The sequence below is a fragment of the Eleginops maclovinus genome, chromosome 23, assembly GCF_036324505.1.
Source record: "Eleginops maclovinus isolate JMC-PN-2008 ecotype Puerto Natales chromosome 23, JC_Emac_rtc_rv5, whole genome shotgun sequence".
In the NCBI taxonomy this organism is placed as follows: domain Eukaryota; kingdom Metazoa; phylum Chordata; class Actinopteri; order Perciformes; family Eleginopidae; genus Eleginops; species Eleginops maclovinus.
Genome location: NC_086371.1, coordinates 25774120 through 25794041, shown reverse-complemented (window position 1 = coordinate 25794041; position 19922 = coordinate 25774120). Strand labels below are relative to the sequence as shown.

Below are 19922 nucleotides of genomic sequence, written 5' to 3'. Positions count from 1 at the left end.
ACTTCTATATTTGGCATGTAGAATGGTTTAACTTTATTTGCGTGAAATATCTACATTCCGCTTTCTTACTTGCAGATATCGGCACTGTTTTAAGGGATTAAATGAACAGCTGAAGCCTTTAAACTGTATACAGACTATGGTAAAAGCAAGTTCACCTGCGCAGGGCCTCTGTTAAAAATGAAAGAAGGCGTTTAACTTCCTAAGCAAACTTTGGGAGGTATAAAAACAAACTTGACAGCAGAAGCTGCACTTTGTACTGTGAAACTGGAGAAATGTGAAACTGCGAAACCAATGGCGGAAAGATGAAAGAGGTGAACTGTGGGGAAAAGATGTGAAATAAATTGAAATACTACCTTCACATATTTTATATAAAGATTGAACATTTTACAATCAATAAAACAAACAGCTTTTTTACTTATACTCCCATCAGTGCACAAAAAGCATAATTCAGTATGTTCTACCACTAATTAAAAAACACTTTCATGTTATGAAATGCATACAAATTGAGATGAACAGTATGACGTTGATGCAAGGGCAGATACAAGTGCAAATATCAAAGTGTTATTTTAAATCACTTCAAAACTGTTTCTAAAGGTGATAGACAAAGTCTTCATTTGTTTTTACTATCACAATTTAATTACGCAGCACTGTTTGATGAATATTTTTGGTCATTTTCATACCTTGATCAGACACAATAAAACAGGTTGGCATTAAAATGCCTTATGACGCACAATGTCTAATTGCAGTGTTTGGTCAAATACCAGATGTGTGAGAATCTCTAGTGGTTTTTTCACAGCTTTACGTTAAGATCCCTAACTCGCTGTGACGTATACTTTCGGTGGAACAGCATATGTGTGTTCACAGTGTTCACAATGCCTGAAAACATTAATGCTCATTTATTTAGAGGGCATAACGGAACCAAGTGTTTGCGAAATAGTTTCACATTGAAGCAATATCACAAATACATCATAATCAAAGGCTTGTGCATTGATTGCGTTGATGTTTATTTTTGAGCGTATGAACATAGGTAATTCTGTTTTCTTCACCTCTACAAAGCTCAGGATTTACAGTACTTTACCGAAATCAGAGGTTCTGAGTAAATGAGCCACTGTAATACATACTGTACAGTATAACATGGATGGCAGGATGGAGCAAGCTGAATTGGTGTAGAGGAGGTTTGAGCTAACCAGAGGAGATACAAACTGCAGTGGTAAAATCAACTGTTAAAATAAACTGCAGCAGCTGCGTAAAATGGTTAAATTGTATGTATCAAATCCTACATTTAAAAGCACCAACCATGAGCCCATTCATTTTAATATCCAGTGATGTGTGATGAAGAGCCAGGGTCATGTCTGTTACGTAGATTTCTTGCATAGTGCTTGTGTTGCTGACATCCATTCATACGGAGTATCTCAGGCAGTATTCAACGATCCCAGATGAAGCATGGAGTGCAGCTGCAGCACAGATGGAGTTTTGTAAGGTGGCCGCTCAGGTATAGAGAAGGTCATGAGTGTCCTCACAGGCTAGAAGGAGCTCCCTTTGATCGCTGGAACTCCTGCAACTCCTGCCTGTACCATTCAGGGGCCTCGGGGCCCGAATCCCCCTTTTCCTCGTGATCGTAACCATAAGCAACCAGTAGCTCCTCCCCTTTGTGCACGGCCCTCAAAGTTCGGATGCACTTGATGAGCCCAAACCGAGGGTGGACAAACCTGCACAAAGCAAAGGTGAAGAGGACAACCATCATTAAGGCCCCTGGTAGACCCCTCCCCCACCCACACACACAATAACACAGACTCACACACCACTGTTGTGAAATACACTGCCCGGCCAAAACAAAGGTCACCAGCCTGTGGGGGCAGTGCTATGATCTGGGGTTGCTGCAGTGGGTCTGGTCTAGGTTCAGCAACGTGCCCAAAGAATGAGGTCAGCTGACTACCTGAATATACTGAAGGACCAGGTTATTCCATCAATGGATTTTTCTTCCCTGATGGCACGGGCATGTTCCAAGAGGACAATGCCAGGATCCATCGGGCTCAAGTTGTGAAAGAGTGGTTCAGGGAGCATGAGGCATCCTTTTCACACATGGATTGGCCCCCACAGAGTCCAGACCTGAACCCGATTGAGAATCTTTGAGATGTGATGGAGAAGACTTTGCGCAGTGGTCCGAATCTCCCGTCATCAACACAAGATCCATTTTTTTAATGCAAGACAGAAATAAATGTTGTGACTTTGCAGAAGCTTGTGGAAACGAGGCCACAGCGAATGCATGCCGTAATCAAAGATAAAGGTGGTCCAACGAATATTAGAGTGTGTGACCTTTTTTTTGGCCGGGCAGTGTAAAACCAACATGCAGTAATGTAAAAGAAACGGATAAAAAAGGACTACGACACCACAGTTGTGAGATAAAACTTTCGTGCATTATGTTGGTTTTTTCTCACCATCTATACTTATGGTGTAAAATTGTAAATGTCCGCTCTGTGGGACGAACAAAGGAATTGCGATCCTGATTCCTTCTCTATTAGAAATGTAACGATGCTAGAAAATGACTGAATGTTCCCCTCAGTGACACTATGGTCGATGGGCCCTCTAAGATTCTTTTTTAAAAGTTAAATGCATCATTCAGGTGCACTTCCATTCAATTCAGAGTCTAGATGTGTGAAGAAGTGCTTTATTAAGCATTTTGGGCATCTACCAATCAGAGGGTAAGTGGTTTGATCCCTGAAGTCAACATGTCGAGGTGTCTTTGGACAAGATACTTTACACAGAATGACTCCCGTATGAATGTCTGCGGTATTGGTGCTACAGTTTTGGATTAAAGCCTCTAAATAGATATACACACACCCTTAAATCAATGCCTGTGGCTTCACTATGGTCGAATGAGGTAACACTATGGGGATTTAACCTATGACCCACTGATTCAAGTATTGCAATACTTATCAGGTATGCACCGATGAAAAAATGACAGCCAATGCCGTTAAAATAACAATTTTACCAATGGCGATGTTTTACTGTATATATTGTAATACTAGCATAATGCAGACCAGGCCAGCCTATCCTATCCCTTATCCCCTTTGAGAGAGAAGTTGAGTAAAAAAGTCCCAGATATAAACGACAGCCTCCGAAGAACACTGAATGTTGGATTTCATTTACCGATCCTGCAGAGTCCCGCTACACCGGGCGGAAGTCCTTCAAAAGGATGCCTAGACTTCAGTTTTTGTCCGTCAGATTTAAAAACAACGGCGCTAACGTGACTTTTCCCAGTTGATAAATACATTTGAGCTGTCTGTTGCAGGATGTTTTTTTAAAGTGTCAGGGACAGCTGCAGGAGGAAAAGGACCCTACTTTCCATGTCGGCGGCTAAGTACACTGTACACATGAAAGTTTATTTAAAAAAAATAAAAATCTCACTCCAAGCTGAACTCAAAAGTTGGCAGCCCTGTGTCACCTTATTTACCGATGTGCCGATGGTGGTAAATAGCGCTAACATCGGCCAATGCTGAAGTCTCACAGATGAATCGGTGCATCCCTAATACTTATATATTTGCATTATAAGGTCCTAAAATATGCATGATATGAAATCATGTTTCAATGTGGAGATTATCCTGCTGAAAAATCATCATAAACGCTTGTTTGCCACAGATCTTATTTTCTGTAACACAACAAAAGAAAAAAGATGGAAAATCCTATTGCTTTCAGTGCAGGTAGCCAGTGAGATGCTAACTTGCAGTTCTTCCCCACCAAAATCAGTTTGCACACCTTTAGTATACTCACTTTCCTCTGAATGAGATAAGATCAGCTTAGTTGAGCTGCTGCTAATAACAGCTCCTATATTAACCTGCACACATTTTTACCTAACCATCAACTCTCAATATGGTGAATCTTATTTTGAAAATCCATGACTCTCTTCCTGTCACTTTGTACTCACGGGTCATATTTGCAGTTGGGGGTGAAGGAGTGGTTTCCCTTGTGGCCCAGAGAGGCGCAGTATCTCTCCAGCTGGTTGAAAGGCTGCGGGACGTCGACCACCGTGTCCTCGTCCAGAGAGATGGTGTTCCCGTTTAAAGCCCAGTCCCTGCTGTCCACCTGAGGATGGAAACAGAGACCATATAACAACATCAGAGGGGGGGGGGAGAACTAAGGATACAATTGTTGAAATGTGTAATTGTAGTTTAGCACATCTGTACTGATGTCCTACCTCTGTGTGTGTGATGCGTACTCCGTTATAAAAAGACATCACAGTGTCCAGCTCAGCGTCCACCTTGGCAAACAAACCCTGTCCTGCTCCTTTGATCAGAGAGTCTGCCACAAACACCCTGACAGACACACACAGACACACACACAGACACAGACACAGACACAGACACAGACACAGACACAGACACAGACACAGACACACACACACACACACACACACACACACACACACACACACACACACACACACACACACACACATTAGAACCCATGAAGAAAGGAAGAGGTGTCGTCCATCAAGCTGCAGGATCTACAGTAGGGAGCTCACTCACATTTGGCTCTCATAGGGGTCGGGGAGCAGAGTGTGGGTGGTGATACAGGTGGAGGTGGACTTGTCGTACGAGTACACAGGACCTTAAAAAAAGAATGCATCTATTCATTAACGGAACAACTGCAGAAGACAATAAGAAAGACACCGCATATCGCATTTAGTAGTCTTACAGAGGTGTGTGTGTGCTGTAAACTGTTTGTACTGTGTAACGATCCCTTAAATATCTATAGCTGCATGAGGGCCAGTCTCCATAGAGTGTCTTTTTCTGAGCCCCCTTTGTTTTTACGCAGCTGCTTTGAGTGCTTCTAGTTGAATATATTGAAACTTGCCAGTAACATCACTGTAGAAATTGGAGTAGAAGCTTGTTTTAAGCCAAGGGTGTCACACATAAGGCCCAGGGGCCAATACCGGCCCGCCAGAGGGTCCAATCCGGCCCGCGGGATGACTTTTCAAAGTGTAAAAATGTAAATGTCTGTCGGCAGCTTGAGTTCAAAAGAGTTTGGTTGGTGGAACCCTTGCCCCCAGTCAGGATTACTACAGAAATGTTGACAAGTCTTTCTGATTTCGAAGTTGTTTTGATCAAAAAGGAAAACACTACATTGTTCAGTTGCAGATAACAGTCACTAAGTGTTTTTGTAGACACACTGCGATCTGTAAGGTGTAATGCACATATGTAAATGATAAACTGAGGCATAAAATTGCACTTATTTTTGTTAAGAAATCTCAGGTTGTTCATGATGTTTTGTAAAAAAAAAAAGTGAATTAAATGTGCACAATTTCAGAAAGTACTGTTTATGCACTGAAACAAAGGGAGCAATTTGGAAGCTGCCGTTATTTATAGCTTATTATGCTGGGATTTTACTTTTACAAATAGATAATAATAACAACAGATAACTCTTCTCAATAGTTTCTCCTGGATAACTGGATTTAAACTCACTCTACATTTATATTCAATTTCATATTCCATTCCTTACACACTTAATGTATATATAATATCCTGCTTTATATTTAGTTTTCTATGTTGTGTACATTTCTATTCCGACATGAATATTCTATATTGATGTTTACATTTTGAATTGTTTATTTCTAGTCTTTTAATTTGATTGTGTGCAATGCCTTGTCTTTTTATGCTGCTTCAACGCAAAAAAATCCCAAATTGGGATCAATAAAGTACTTATCCACCAATCCATCCATCCATCAATCCATCCATCCATCCATCCATCCATCCATCCATCCATCCATCCATCAACAGCCTGAGGGTAAAGCTAGTCTGACAAACAATGATGTTGATGCGTTGTCATAGAAACATTAAAAAAGGTTGAAACGAGGCTCTACCCAGCGCCTTTTCGTCATAAAAAGACACTAGGTAGATGAGTGCCCAATTCTTATTGTCATCAAAATGGTAACTTTTCTTTTATATGTATTTCTCTGTTAAATTTTACTCAAACTATCATTAAACATCTCATATAACATTCACTCTTCCCCTGATTGAAGATTTGCATCTTGTCAAACAAATGTGACATGAATCCAACTCCTCCTTACTGTCGGGGGTGATCTCAAAGTGTTGCCTTCCGCTCCCACTGGAGATGAGTGTGGCGAGGCGCGCCTGGATTATCTCCCCGTCCACGAAGCTTCCATAGAGAGCCGTGAGTCCGTCGGGGTAGATGTACCCCACAGAGTCCCCGGTCATCTCCCCCTCCTCATTCACCTTCCCAAACACACAGCCTCCATCCTAGACGCACCACAGTACACACCAGCACACACACACCATTCTTTTACTTTTCTTCTGTATCCTATTTGGATCTTAGACAAGGCTTTCGGTTACATTTCCAGCCATTGTAAGAGAACTACGTTCTAAATAAGGCTTCAGAAGCGCTTAAACTTATGGAACCAAGGGGATGGATCATCCGTAAAAACATGGGCAGTGTGGGGGTCAGGGGGAGTGACTCACAGGGTAGTAGACCCAGCATTCCCCGCAGCGGTTGTTGTCTTTGTACTGGCCCTTGAACATCAGGCGGCCCTCTGCATCGCATTCCTGAGCGGGGCCATTCAGATCTCCATCCACATACATCCCATGGAGGACCCCTCCATCTTCATGTGTGTACACCCCCTTGCCCTGCAGACCATCATCCACAAAGTAGCCCTCCAGAGAGCTGTGGAGGGGAAAGACAGATCATGCTAAACTGCACTTGTTTTTTAGCTAAAGGCTAACAGTAAACTGCGTTGTGCTGTATTTGAGCATGAATACCCGGTAAGCTAAACTGTGTTGTCTATTATCTACATCTAAACTGTGCTGTGTTGTCTTTGAGCTTGCTCTTTAACACCGAACCAAACAATTACAGCATAATGCTGTGCTTTATATTACATAGCATGGTGCGATCCAAGAGTGTGTACCCCTGCATTTCACCTCGAGTCAGCTCTATTAATTTTTGCTGTAACGCAGTAATATACGCTATAAAAGCCTTTTGGGCATTTTATTTATTGTAATTATTTATGACTTGACGAGCACATTGCATATTCTTTTAAGTTAACATTAATGGACCTAGTTATAATTATAGAGGTTTCGTAACGTTTTGCATGGTTTATGGACTGCCCTAAGTTTATGTTTTTGTTATTTAAAGTAAATATTCATAGCATCCTCAATTGTTTTTTTGTTTCCATCAATTTCCTTTGTGCTATACAGAAGTCCCAAATCGGAAGGAGGAATAAAGCACTTAAATGGAACGATGAAGGTATCTGGGTTTTTTCATTTCATCAGGTCAATACTCGAATGCGCCCCGCAGACTAAGTGGCCTTTGAACATTTGGATACTCGTAATCGGCCACTACATACGCGTTACTAATGATATTTTGGTAATATTATACCCCTTACAATTCTCAGTAACGCACATTACAACACATTTTCACCCAAAATTAAGTGGTGGTTGTTTTTTAAGAACTTACCAACATAGTGAGACACAATTGTGCGGTAGAATAGTAACTCAGTAAGCCTGTTTACTATTGGTGAAGAGGGCTGCAGAAACAGATTCCACTTTAGTGCGATGGATGTTCTCACATTATTTTCAGTTTATTAGAGAAAAACATAAAAGTCAAGTGCAATCTGTGTTCGACAGGAAAGGAATTGTCTACATCAACAAATACAACTAGCAATTAAAAGAAACACCTGGACCGGTACCACGCTAATGCTAAGTTAGTCTGGAGAGCTGCAGGCTCGGAGAAAAAATAAAATACAGCAGACACGAGGGCGGGCAAACCAAAGCAACAGAAGGTAACTTTCTCCAGGTCTCGTGGCAGAGTGTTGAAGATATGCAGCCTCTGGAGCAGCTGTGGAGTTGCCGGCCGCCACACATATAACAACATAGACTATAACACCCCTTGTTGTGCGATACCAATTATATGCAATATATATATACCGTAAATAACTTTGCAATATATACCTGGCTGCTATACTTCAGAACTCTTTCTGAGGTCTATTTTTGTGTATTTTGTAAAATTGTGTAATTGTTGGATATATTTGTGTATCCTGGGTGTAATATTAAGCTGTCTTTGGCTCTTTTTGCTGTAACAAATGAAAATGTCCCCTCTGCGGGACGAATAAAGGTATTCTGATTCTGACTTTAGAAATCTAGTCAGCAAATCTCCGTTAACACACCAATGATAAGGTGAGCTAACGTTGCCATAGAGACTCGTTCATATACAGCAGGTTACAGGGCCGTGCAGAGGCTCCACTAACATGTTATTAACAGCGACGTGATGTTACCAGTATCACATATTTATTTTGGTCAAAGTAACTAAAAAGTAGTGTAACATATTACAGTTCAGTGAAAGTAGTAATGAAATCTAACTTATTACTTACTAGACTAATAAGTAATATATACTGTATTACATTTTGGAAGTAACCAGCCCAACACTGGTTATAACTATACTTTTATGTAGAACAGCGAGACAGAATAGTGGCAGGCTGTGTGAAAGAGATTTGTGATAGAAGTGCAGAGACTGATTGGATAAATGTGGAGTAAAATTGGTCAAATCTGTTGTTAAGTCTGACATTTAAAACTCCTGGTAATTAATTACAGGTGAAAATGATTCCCCGTATGCAACTAAGCTAAAATCACATGTCCATAATTCCTTATCACGTTGGCCCCTCTGGGCTTCAGGAATACACTCAAACAGCCATGCTCAACCATTATTAACATTTAATCCAATAAATTACCAGACGAGTCAGCACCAGCCATAGATGTTGAGTCGAGTAGTTGAGGTTAATGTCATCATTTTGTTCACGTATCTTTGCAGTACCTTCCATCAAAGAAGAAGAACTTTCCCTTGCCATTCTTCTCCCCGTGGGTGAAGTGTCCTTCAAAGCGATCGCTGGATGAAAAGGTCACTGTGCAGAACCCATGGGGCTGATCATCTTCGTCCAACGGACCTGAACACACAGGCAGATTCCTCTGAATGCAGCGAAGGTTTGGGTACACAGATTTTTTGCTTATGTATTATCTCTCTGCCTCATGACACGTGTGCCTGCTTTTAAGCACGTACGAAAACCATTGATAAGAAAACAGTCAGATCAGAGAGCATATTTTTTCTGAGGAAAGACGCATTGTCCGCTTTTTATTTCTGAATTCCCCTCAGTAACCATTGAGCCCAACTCTAGCTACACCCAATGATCTATCGGTATAGCCTTAACTCAAATGAAATAATAATAAAATCTAATAAAGCACGGCAATGTTTTATAAGAGGTTCTGAAAATACTTTTTAGGTTTGCCTATACTTTTCAATCCATGCCCCACGAGAGTACTGAGCGAAACATTTCAAATAAAAACATACTGTAGGACTTGTAGGATATTTCTGTATTTTCATTTGCACCATTGTGTAACTTGCACCACTTTTTTGCACAATTTTATTTCAATTTCTTCTTGGGGGTTACAGTTGTATTTATTTTTTATTTTTATTTTTATGTGTTAAGTATACTGGATAGTGTATTGTTGGAGGAACCTGAGACTTCTTAACTATGCTGTCGCTATTGTGCAAAAGATAACAAAGCCGTTTAACCTTTGAATCACATTGCACAAGAGTAAAGGCTGATTGTATTATCTTGGGCTACTGAGGGGAAGCTGAATACGCAGTAAACACGGACATTGTGTAATAAAGAATGGAACTGTTTTACAAGAGGTTTTGAATATTCTAAATCTCATTATAAGGAATGCTATTGCTTGTGTGTTAACAAACAGAAGCTCATTCTTTGCAAGTTGAGTTTTTGTCCAACCGATTGATGTCAGTCATCTTAGTGACAGTAAAACAATAAGTCCAAAGGGGCTGAGTATCTGCATGCATGCTGTCCTATACAGTCAAGGTACTCTTATCTAAGCATTTACAACACTGTTTTTTTAGAATCATATTCATTAGGGGCCATTCATTCACTCAGTAAGAGTACAATTAGTTAAATATACAATTAAACTAGCAACAATTCATAAAAGATATTGTTCCATGAGGTGCGACCAAACAGGTGCATTCGGTTTTCACATCCAAAAAAACAAGTGTGTGTCAATGAACCGTTCTCATTCATCCCGTTTCTTTAGCCACATCACGTTATAAATTAACGGTCACACTTATCAAACTACCACACCCAATCAGTGTGGCTAATTATTATAAAGCCAGCACAAATAGAAAGTAAAACAGCCATGTAGCAGACTTTAGCGGACTTTGAAAAACTAAAATGTTGCCCTTCGTATTATTTTATATTTTCTGGTCAAATTCTATCCACAGTGGGAATCTAACATCATCCAGCCCGAAATCAGTCGTCTGTCGAGCGGACTACCTTACTAAATAAAGTCCCTGGCGCTGTGCAGTAACCGAGCGGGCCTAGCGGCAGACCGACTGCTGGAGACTTACAGAATATCAAATTAATATAAATATAGCAAAAATTATCCTACATATGGTTATTTACAGGAGAATGAAACAGGAAATGTTAATGTGTCAAACCTTCCACGAACTCTTCTACACTTTCATCATCGCTGTCCATGCTGCGGGAGGCTGCTGCCGGGTGTCTGCTTTACTTCCTGGCGTCATGTGGACATGTGCACCCAGCTCCAACTGATCCTGGAGACATTCACTGTACAGTAAATGCATCTCAGACGCACATTGGCACAGGGTGTATTTGTGGTGGATAGTAACTGAGGTAATTGTACATTAGCTGAGTTTTCTCTGTTAATGCTACTTTATACTTATACTTCAACATTTAAGAAGCCAATATTGTACTTTTTACTCCACTACATTTATTTGACAGCTTTTGTTACTATAGTAGTTTAGATTATTTGCCTATTCATAATATAAATAAAGTATTAAATACACGTAGACTTATAGGTAAAGATATCCAGCAGCAGTATAAAGTTATTCAAATGAACTCTACATTTAACAGTTGTGATAAAAACACATGAATAACCACAATGGTAACCCATTAACTTTTTATATACGATTTTGAAATGGGCCATTATGCAAGTACTTTTACTTTTTGTACTTAAAGTATATTTTGATGCCAATACTTTTGTTCTTTTGAATGCAGGACTTTTACTTGTAACAAAGCACTTGTACTTAATTTACAAGTAGCCTACTTCTCCCCCTCTGGTATTATGTATACGTTAAGATATTTATTTAATATCAATTCAAATGAGATTATATGTTTATTCTTTTATGCAACCATTCCTCAGGTAGGATCGTAAGGTTTTGTTTTGTACTTTTCTTCGTCCTGTGTTTCCACATGTAGTACTGTAAATTTGCAATCTATATTCACGTAAATCATATTCATTGAAAGAAAATGGGACAATTTGGACAAATAGTCATAATCAGCGTTGAAAGAAGTGTTCTATAACACATTATGTATATAGTGAAGTATAACTCTCTTTTTTTTAATACTCATACTACAAGTAACTCAATATTACGTTTAAGTACATTTTGTGAGTTCATTTACTGTGTTTACTTATAGTAAACCCAATGCCACCACTAACTAAAGCAGACATCCATGTTGTCAGGCAGTGCAGGTAGGTCGTCCCCCTGGCGGCTGTATGGTATAACGTCACTAGCCATACTGAACAGGAAGGTATCAATCAGCTGTGAGAACATAAACCCGTTCATTGTTTTATCTTTTCTTAACTGGCATCTTCAGAGAAGCAGTTCTTGTTCTTCGCGTCGTTAGGTATGTATTCCGAGTTAATATTATCGTCCATTCACCTAAATGCTGGACGCAAACCCCATATGTCTAGTGTATATAAGCATAAGCTACTAACCGCTAGTTAGCAGCAGGCCTGGCTCAGGGATTTCTCCGCCTGCTAGCCTCTCTCAGCTAACAGCCTCTCCTGTCGATCGGTTGATAAAACAAGCTAGCAAGCTAACAGCTATCACAAGACTTCCAGTTCCAGCCCTACTCAGTGTGCTGTCCGCTCAGGTCTGCTTCTCTTCAGGCTGTTTTAATTGTGTAGTGACTTATGTCATGTAACTAACGTCACACACCTAAAATAACGCTATATAGTTGTAAACCATAATGCTTTCATGTCAAATTCGGCATAGCATGAACTACATCTTTGTGGAGGTTTATGAACTTCGTCTTTGCAAATGACAGCAGCCTTTTTAAGATAATTCTTTAACACTTACCAACACACACACCATAAACCCTGAGAAGACTACAACACAATTACACAAAATACAAACAATATAATAAATAAGTAGCTGTATATGCATATTTAAAAGGTCACCTTCTGTTGTCATTGCAGGTTTTTTAATGTGTTTATTTGCAGTAGAGCTTGGGTCAAAAGACACATCCCTGTGGGACCCCAGTATTTAAAACGATGTTCTGTTTGAATAATAGGATGTTCAATGTATTGTAAAATGATAAACTTTCGCCAAATCTTGCAGTGTTCCATAGAGTCGCAGCCCTGCATTCCAAAAAAGAAGACGCTTACTTCACCATGAGCTCAGACGATGGTGAGACCACACACACACACACACACACACACACACACACACACACACACACACACACACACACACACACACACACACACACACACACACACACACACACACACACGCGGGTGCACAGTCAATGCATTATGTTTAACTGTCCCTTTACCTGGTGCAGGTGACATGGAGAACCGGGCTGAGCTGGAGGAGAAGACAAGGCTCATCAACCAGGTGTTGGAGCTTCAACACACTTTAGAGGGTAAGAAAAAAGTGCGCGCACACACACAATTTCTATTATCTGATGGTATGTGTGGGGAGGGGGGGGGGCAGTGGTGATGAAGATGGAGGGAGCAATGGCAAGGTGTTAGCCATACTTGTCCCTGCTTTGTTTGCTAGCACAGACTTGGCCTCAAAGCTAGTCCCTGTCTCATTACTGGAATCTACAACACCGCTTGTAGTAGCTAGTGCTTGTCCTGTGGCTGCATCTGCTGGTTTAGCGTTATTTGCTGGTGGATCACTTTCTTCCCAGAGAAATGTGAATGCTAGAATCTACCAAGCTAGCCAGAGGTTGGCTGCTTGACTTCGTGCTGCTAAAAACCTGCCCCAAACCAGTCTCCCGGATCACCACCAGAGGGGGCACTCGCTCCAACACCGAGCATATTCTTTCTGATTTTCATCCCACAATAAAAACATTATATCCCATACACTAATGCTGCAAGACAGTTCAATACAAAAAATACATTTGCATAAATCCCATCAAATAACAACCGTGATAACAATAAATCATAACGCTGACTCCTCCTGGGAGGGTGAAACTCCTGGATTAGTGAGTCAGGCCCCCCAGTTCCTACCCATAATGGTGCGTCTGGTTTAGGAAAAGATCTGAAGGAGATTATATTGTGAATAGAAAACTGCGGTGCTAAGAGAATCGGACTGCTCTTACAGTAGCACGTAATTATGATGTGCCAGTTATTGACGAGAGTCTGCGGTGAGGAAACATTTTTAGATGGCATACCAAAAGAGCATCTACAGCCTTCGCCCTGTGTGTTCTTATCATGTTGATTCATGGCGGCTTTATACGCACGGAAAAGAGGGAAATATTCTATAATGTTCTATATTTGACTTAGCTTAGCTTATTTAAAATAGCTTATGTACCACTGCCCAAAAACACCAGAATTGTCTAATCATTTTGCTGTAATTGGCTTAACGTTCATTGTCTCATTGTTCAAAATATAGAAAGCTGTCAAAGAAAACAAATGGCTCTTCTCTGTTTGGTTTCTCCCAGATAAGAGGAAACAAAGAAAGAAAGGCGTATGGTTTTCAGCGGTGTGTAAACATGCAGTGATATTTAAGTTTAACATGCAGGTAATAATGAGCTCACAGACTAACCTGTCTGATGTTAATTTCTGCACTAAGCAATCAGATAAAGAAAAAGCAACCATTTTGTTCTTCAGGTTCATACAAAGGTTAGCAGCATCATGCATGTGTTGCAGTAATGATGCTCAATATGCAGCTCTTCCAAACATTACGTATTGTTACACCTTTTCCATTCATTAAAGACAATTAGAGCCCCTGCAGAAGTTTATTTTACAATGTGTTGCAACCCTTACCATTGTTAAGATATTCATTGTCTAAAAGTAAGTAATAATGGATGACGCCACATATATGATGGTCAAAATAACATATTGTTAGAAAGAAGAAGTGACGAGTGCAACGTCTGCTGGTGTTTGTGGATCTCTCTTGGTTTCTTAACACCAACTGTTCAACAATTAAAGCAATTGAGCGTCCCTTCAGCTGTAAAATGTTTCTGTGTATGTGTGTGTTCAGACCTGTCTTCCAGAGTGGATGGCGTCAAAGAGGAGAACCTGAAGCTGAAGTCAGAGAACCAGGTTCTGGGTCAGTACATTGAGAACCTCATGTCGGCCTCCAGTGTGTTCCAGACAACCGACACCAAGAGCAAACGGAAGTAAGGAGAACTCCAGAGAGCCCAGGAGGAGCACATGATGGAGTATTCAAAGACATTTAAAGGGCTTTGAAATAAAGCCACTCGTGGAGACCATTAAACTGACTGTTTACAGGTGCATCTGTACCACAGGCCACACTGATACCCATCTGTACACATGTTCCAGTGAGCTGAGGCAGCTGATTGGGAGGCCAGAGTGAAGCCTCAGTGAAGGAACCTCCTACAGGCTACATAGAACCCACCTTACACAAGTAACGTTAGCATGAAAAAAGTCTGGCAGTAACGTGGATATGGCTATCATAGCAGTAATGCCTGCTTTGCTTCATTAGTAGAATGGGGGGCTCAGAACTAATGGCTACATGCTAACAGCTAACTCTGCACCCTTATCCTACAGGGAGCTTTCCTTACTGGGATATCAAACATTCTCCATTAGGGCTGGGCGATATAGAGAAGTCAATTGTCAATATATTTGAGTACCTCAATATTGACGATGCGATATTGTAGGGTTGACTTTCACAAAATATTTTAACATGGAAATTTGATACTTAATAATCAGTAATTCAGATATAATCGGTGATAGGAAATATCGGATAAAAGATACATATTTCAGTAGTAGTAGTTAAAATCTAATCTTATAAAATGATATTGATACTATATCAATATATTGCCCAGCCCTATTCCCCATGCAATGTTCATTCTGTTAAAAAGCAGAATCAGCTCAAACTAGGGCTGCACGATTTGGAAATGTCAATTTCAACTTGTTTCACTAAAAATGCAATTTGGCTAGGATTCGCAATTTTAAAGGACATTTTTCAAACATTATTTGCAATATCAATGAAAAATATATTAATATGATCAAATCGTGTGGCTTTTTAAGGAGGTCTGTAACAAACCAGGATTTTTCCTTTTTTTTAAGTTTGTAGGATACCAGAACCTCAAATGTTCAGAAATGAGGCCCCTCACAATCCTGTCCATATTTTTTGAGTTCATGTTTACGTTGGACTTCCTTTTGTTGTTGTGTTGACCGGAAGCTGTTGATGGAAGCAGGTCCTCACGTGTGATTGTGTTTTTCTAAAAGGTGCTGACCTCTCAAACAGAGGCCCCAGTCTTTGTCATTTCAGTGCAGTGTACATTTTTGTTGCTGCTTCCTGCTAGTTTGGACTGAATGCCACCACTAATATAGGCTGACAGCCTTTACACAACTTCATGTGTCAACTTTAATTCAAACTGAAATAATGTATTGTGTGGGTTACCATTAAAGTGGCAGTTTAATAAATTCATCTGATAAATGTGCTTTCCGAATTTTCTGCACATCCTGTTACATTTGTGCAATGTTTACATCAGATTGTTTTTGTTGCTTATTTGAAATGACTAATTTAATAAAGTGATTATTGACATTTTTGATGAAATGTGTGTCTGTGAGGTTCTCTGAGCTGATCGGAAGATATATCAGCCTCCACATGCATATGCAAGACTTGTTTGTAGTAACGGTTCAGAGCCGGTACCGGATGGCAAACTCTCTCCCCAAAACAACGTGTATGAGCCATATTCATTATGCATTATTTCATGTAATTTTGCCCTGTACCACTAGGGGGCTGTATTTGCTGTGTGGCTCAGCTGACCTCTGGTCAGCCCAGTTAGGCCATTTAGCCGAGGGAAACCCAAACACAGGTGTTGCTGATTTGGGAAGCAAACAGTTTTTCGACTGTGCCTATGTGCCTTGTGGTTTTTGATGTGGTGACCAATTCGGTTTGTTGTTTTGGTTAAATGTATTATGAGTTAAAGTATTTCAGCTGTATGATATATGAAGGAAAATAAACCTGCGAGACAATCGTAACATCACTGAACTTTCTGTTTTGCTCTGTTCGAGTGCACTGGGCGCACGTCTAACTAAAATCCTCCGTATTAACAACCAGTACTAGACTTCGTTTAGGACTTAGTCAGTACACAAGGTGTTAGACAACTTCCACCAACTACTGTTTGATCAGCCAGCTCCAAGAACAGAGGCTGAGGAGAAACAATATTTAACGACGAGATGGGAAGGCTGTTTGAAAAGCAGCAGCACCGAGATATGTATTACTCAGCACACTTTGAATGACAACCAGATGGCTTTTATTGAGTTAGTTTTATGGCTGTAAATCTTGGTATTGATTAGTCAGACTGGCTTTGATAGCTAACATCCATGAAATACAAGAGACACTCCAAATCAACAAAAGCAGAACTCTTTGCTGCAAAACATATTTGATAACACAGTTTATAGTGTTTTATATTGTCCCATCGCCATGACTATGGTGGAGAGAGTCCGCAGCTTCAGGTTACTCGGTGTCCACATAACTGAGGACCTGACATAGACTCATCACACAAACACCATAACCAGAACAGCTCCACAGCGGCTCCTCTTCCTCCGCAGGCTGCAGAGGTTCAACATGACTCCAGGATACTCTGCTACTTCTGCAGGTGCACCATAGAGAGCATCCTGACCCTCTACAGGTGCACCATAGAGAGCATCCTGACCTTCTACAGGTGCACCATAGAGAGCATCCTGACCCTCTACAGGTGCACCATAGAGAGCATCCTGACCTTCTACAGGTGCACCATAGAGAGGATCCTGACCCTCTACAGGTGCACCATGGAGAGGATCCTGACCCTCTACAGGTGCACCATAGAGAGCATCCTGACCCTCTACAGGTGCACCATAGAGAGGATCCTGACCTTCTACAGGTGCACCATAGAGAGCATCCTGACCTTCTACAGGTGCACCATAGAGAGGATCCTGACCCTCTACAGGTGCACCATAGAGAGGATCCTGACCAGCTGCATCACTATGGGGTCAGATCAGTCTCATAATACACAACTGCACACAGAAGCAGTCTTTCAGGATCCACACAAATGTTTTTCAATGCACACACACAGTACAGGTGTGACGACGTGACCGTCAGTCGCGCTGCTCGCGCACGTCAGATTGCCAGTGATGCATGTGCATCAATGGCATCAGCAAGATGAGGCGGAGTTATCCATCGGGGAGTGAAAAGAGAAAAAAGAAAGTGCATGAAAATGAACAGCAGCAACAGCAGTCAGGTAACTCTCCTCTCCGGGTGGGAGAGTGGGAGGGACGGGGCTAGTCCGTGTTTGACCTACATAACAGGGTGGTGAGCCCTGGGTGAACCCCGGACGGTCTCCGTGTGCGTCTTGCTAGCTTCTGTAATTGAAGTGTTATATCAATCGCTCTGAGTGTAGTTACAACTGCACTTATACAAAATGGATAGTAATGGATAAATATTTACTAAGATTGAATTTTGTTTGCTTGGATAGCCCACAGGCAAATATAGATGCAGATATATTAGTGAATAAATAAAACTCGTGAAATATTATGACAGTGGTGCTCAATAGGCTAAATAATAATCTAAATCACCTACATTTTAAGTATATGAAGGTAAAACAAGTGCAGTCAATTTGATAGAGCTGAATTAATGGTAGCCTGATCTTTATTTTACAGGTGCTATGCTTAAGTTCCTAACAAGCAGCACAGAGTCCAGTCAGTCAGCCAGTGGAGGGACAGACCCAGATAAGACAGGCACAGATGAGCCACCTTCAACCAGCAGCAGCACAGGTCCAGTACAGCCACCGTTAAGTGCGTGTGTAGAGCAAGCATCAGAAGCTAGCTCAGACCCTTAAGCAACAGTCTCTGCTCCACCAAATGGTCCAGCAGACTGGCCCCCAGTCTTAACGGACTGTATGCGGACTGAGTTAGTGCGCAGAGGTCCATTCAAGCCAGGAGTGGATTTTTCTTACCCCAAAGACAAGTCCAGAAGAGGGTTCCATCCAGGATTATTACAGAGTCGACTGTCAAATGGTGAAAAGATTACCAGGAGCTGGCTTTCATACTCAGTGAAAAACAACGCTGTGTATTGTTTTTGCTGTAAACTCTTTTCCACAAAAAACACAAAATAATAGGAGAAGGTGTTAATGACTGGTCAAATATCAACGCCATTCTGAAGCAGCATGAGGGTAGTCATGAACACACAAGCAATATGCTTAAGTGGAGAGAACTTGATCTGCGCTTAAGTCGTGGAAAAACACTACACCACATAGAAATGACAGCTTTGGAGGCTGAAAGAAAGAGATGGCTAGATGTCCTTACACGCCTCATAAGTATCACACAGTCTCTAGCTAAAAGAAACCTAGCATTCAGAGGTTCATCAGATAAGCTATTCCAACCAGATAATGGAAACTTTCTAAAAGAGGTTGAATTATTAGCTAAATTTGACCCTGTTTTGGAAAATCATGTCAGCAGAATTAAAGACGGAGAGACACATGCTCATGACCTTAGTAAGGACATACAGAATGAGCTGATACAGCTTGTGAGTGACAGGATTCTCACAACTATTGTGACTCAAGTGAGAGACTCAAAATGCTTCTCCATTATCTTAGACTGTACACCTGACATTAGTCACCAGGAGCAGATGTCCATTATCCTCAGAAGTGTGGCTTTAAAGGGACAGCCAGCGATAAAGAAGCACTTCTTCGGCTTTGTGAATGTTGAGGCTACAACTGGCTTAAGTCTGTCTACAGTCATCTTGGACAAGCTGACTGATCTGAAAATTCCATTTGACAGTTGCAGAGGGCAAGCCTATGACATGGCCAATATGAAAGGTAAACACCAAGGAGAACAAGCCAGACTGTTGAGAATGAATCCCAGAGCTGTGTTTGTTCCATGTGGTGCACACACATTAAACCTCGTCATTGCAGATGCTGCCAAATCTTCCAAAGATGCTGTTGTTTTTTTTGGCTATGTACAAAAGCTGTTCACCTTTTTTTTCTGCTGGCACATAAAGGTGGAATATCTTGAAACAACATGTGAACATAACAGTGAAGTCATGGACTGACACAAGATGGGAGAGCAGGCTTCAAAGTGTCCATGCAGTCAGGTATCAGGCCTCTGAGATTCGAGAAGCCTTACTGGAAGCCAGGCAGAAGATTAATGATCCTGTGGCGAAAGTGGAGGCACAGTCACTTGCAGAGGCAGTTGGTTCTTACCGCTTCTTGATTTGCTGTGTAGTGTGGTGTGAGATACTGTCAAGAACAAATACAGTGAACAAGCTCCTCCAATCTGCTTCAATGCAGTTTGACGTAGCAAAAGCTCAAATGCAAAAGCCTCTCTCACTCAATACTGGGACACTGGATTCTCAGATGCCCAGACAATAGCCAGAAGCATTTGTGAGGAAATGAATGTAGAAGCTGTTTTGAAGGACAAGAGGCTGAGAACCAGCAAAAAGCATTTTAGCTACGAAGCACCTGATGAGCCAGTGGCTGATGCACTGCGGAATTTTGAGGTCAACTTCTTCAACATTGTGGTTGACTCCACAATAGGATCCATTGATGAACGATTTGAAACTCTGAACCAGGTGAAGACTAAATATGGAGTAGTGCTGAACTTCAGCACTGCATGTCAGATGTCCAGTGACTCCTTAAAGGCTCA

The 19922-nt window shown here is 41.1% G+C and overlaps 4 protein-coding genes across 5 annotated transcripts in view; 2 read left to right on the top strand and 2 right to left on the bottom strand.

The window, feature by feature from the left end:
- Positions 1 to 19922, bottom strand: part of zgc:154054 (Alpha-1,3-mannosyl-glycoprotein 4-beta-N-acetylglucosaminyltransferase B-like) — a 454830-nt gene that overhangs the window by 397491 nt on the left and 37417 nt on the right. The window lies entirely within an intron of this gene.
- Positions 351 to 10644, bottom strand: setd7 (SET domain containing 7, histone lysine methyltransferase). Its single transcript, XM_063876913.1, has 8 exons — positions 10507 to 10644; positions 8821 to 8950; positions 6477 to 6678; positions 6068 to 6257; positions 4527 to 4608; positions 4196 to 4313; positions 3926 to 4083; positions 351 to 1709 (listed from the first exon to the last, which is right to left on the bottom strand). Exons 1-8 carry the CDS (start codon positions 10544 to 10546, stop codon positions 1517 to 1519), a joined length of 1113 nt encoding a protein of 370 aa, XP_063732983.1. The 5' UTR covers positions 10547 to 10644; the 3' UTR covers positions 351 to 1516.
- On the top strand, positions 11534 to 16290 carry LOC134860014 (short coiled-coil protein B-like). Of its 2 annotated transcripts, none has more exons than XM_063876838.1 (4): positions 11534 to 11716; positions 12433 to 12501; positions 12659 to 12739; positions 14308 to 16290. In XM_063876838.1, the coding sequence occupies exons 2-4, from the start codon at positions 12486 to 12488 to the stop codon at positions 14448 to 14450; spliced, it is 240 nt and encodes a 79-aa protein (XP_063732908.1). In that variant the 5' UTR covers positions 11534 to 11716; positions 12433 to 12485; the 3' UTR covers positions 14451 to 16290. The 2 variants fall into 2 exon arrangements, with proteins under 2 accessions (XP_063732908.1, XP_063732909.1); XM_063876839.1 differs by lacking the exon at positions 11534 to 11716 and adding an exon at positions 11740 to 11965.
- LOC134859565 (zinc finger MYM-type protein 1-like) lies at positions 17945 to 19292 on the top strand. The gene is made up of 3 exons (XM_063876108.1): positions 17945 to 18053; positions 18398 to 19096; positions 19279 to 19292. The coding sequence occupies exons 1-3, from the start codon at positions 17945 to 17947 to the stop codon at positions 19290 to 19292; spliced, it is 822 nt and encodes a 273-aa protein (XP_063732178.1).

Excerpts from the sequence above, each read along its gene's own strand:
- setd7 (XM_063876913.1), bottom strand. The coding sequence starts at position 10,546 with ATGGACAGCGATGATGAAAGTGTAGAAGAGTTCGTGGAAG. Across the intron at positions 4,084-4,195 it reads TACGCATCACACACACAGAG|GTGGACAGCAGGGACTGGGC; the intron begins GTAGGACATCAG and ends TTCCATCCTCAG. Across the intron at positions 1,710-3,925 it reads CCCAACTGCAAATATGACCC|GTTTGTCCACCCTCGGTTTG; the intron begins GTGAGTACAAAG and ends TGCTTTGTGCAG.
- LOC134860014 (XM_063876838.1), top strand. Across the intron at positions 12,740-14,307 it reads GCTTCAACACACTTTAGAGG|ACCTGTCTTCCAGAGTGGAT; the intron begins GTAAGAAAAAAG and ends GTGTGTGTTCAG.
- LOC134859565 (XM_063876108.1), top strand. The coding sequence starts at position 17,945 with ATGCTTAAGTTCCTAACAAGCAGCACAGAGTCCAGTCAGTCAGCCAGT. Across the intron at positions 18,054-18,397 it reads TTCAACCAGCAGCAGCACAG|GAGAAGGTGTTAATGACTGG; the intron begins GTCCAGTACAGC and ends ACAAAATAATAG.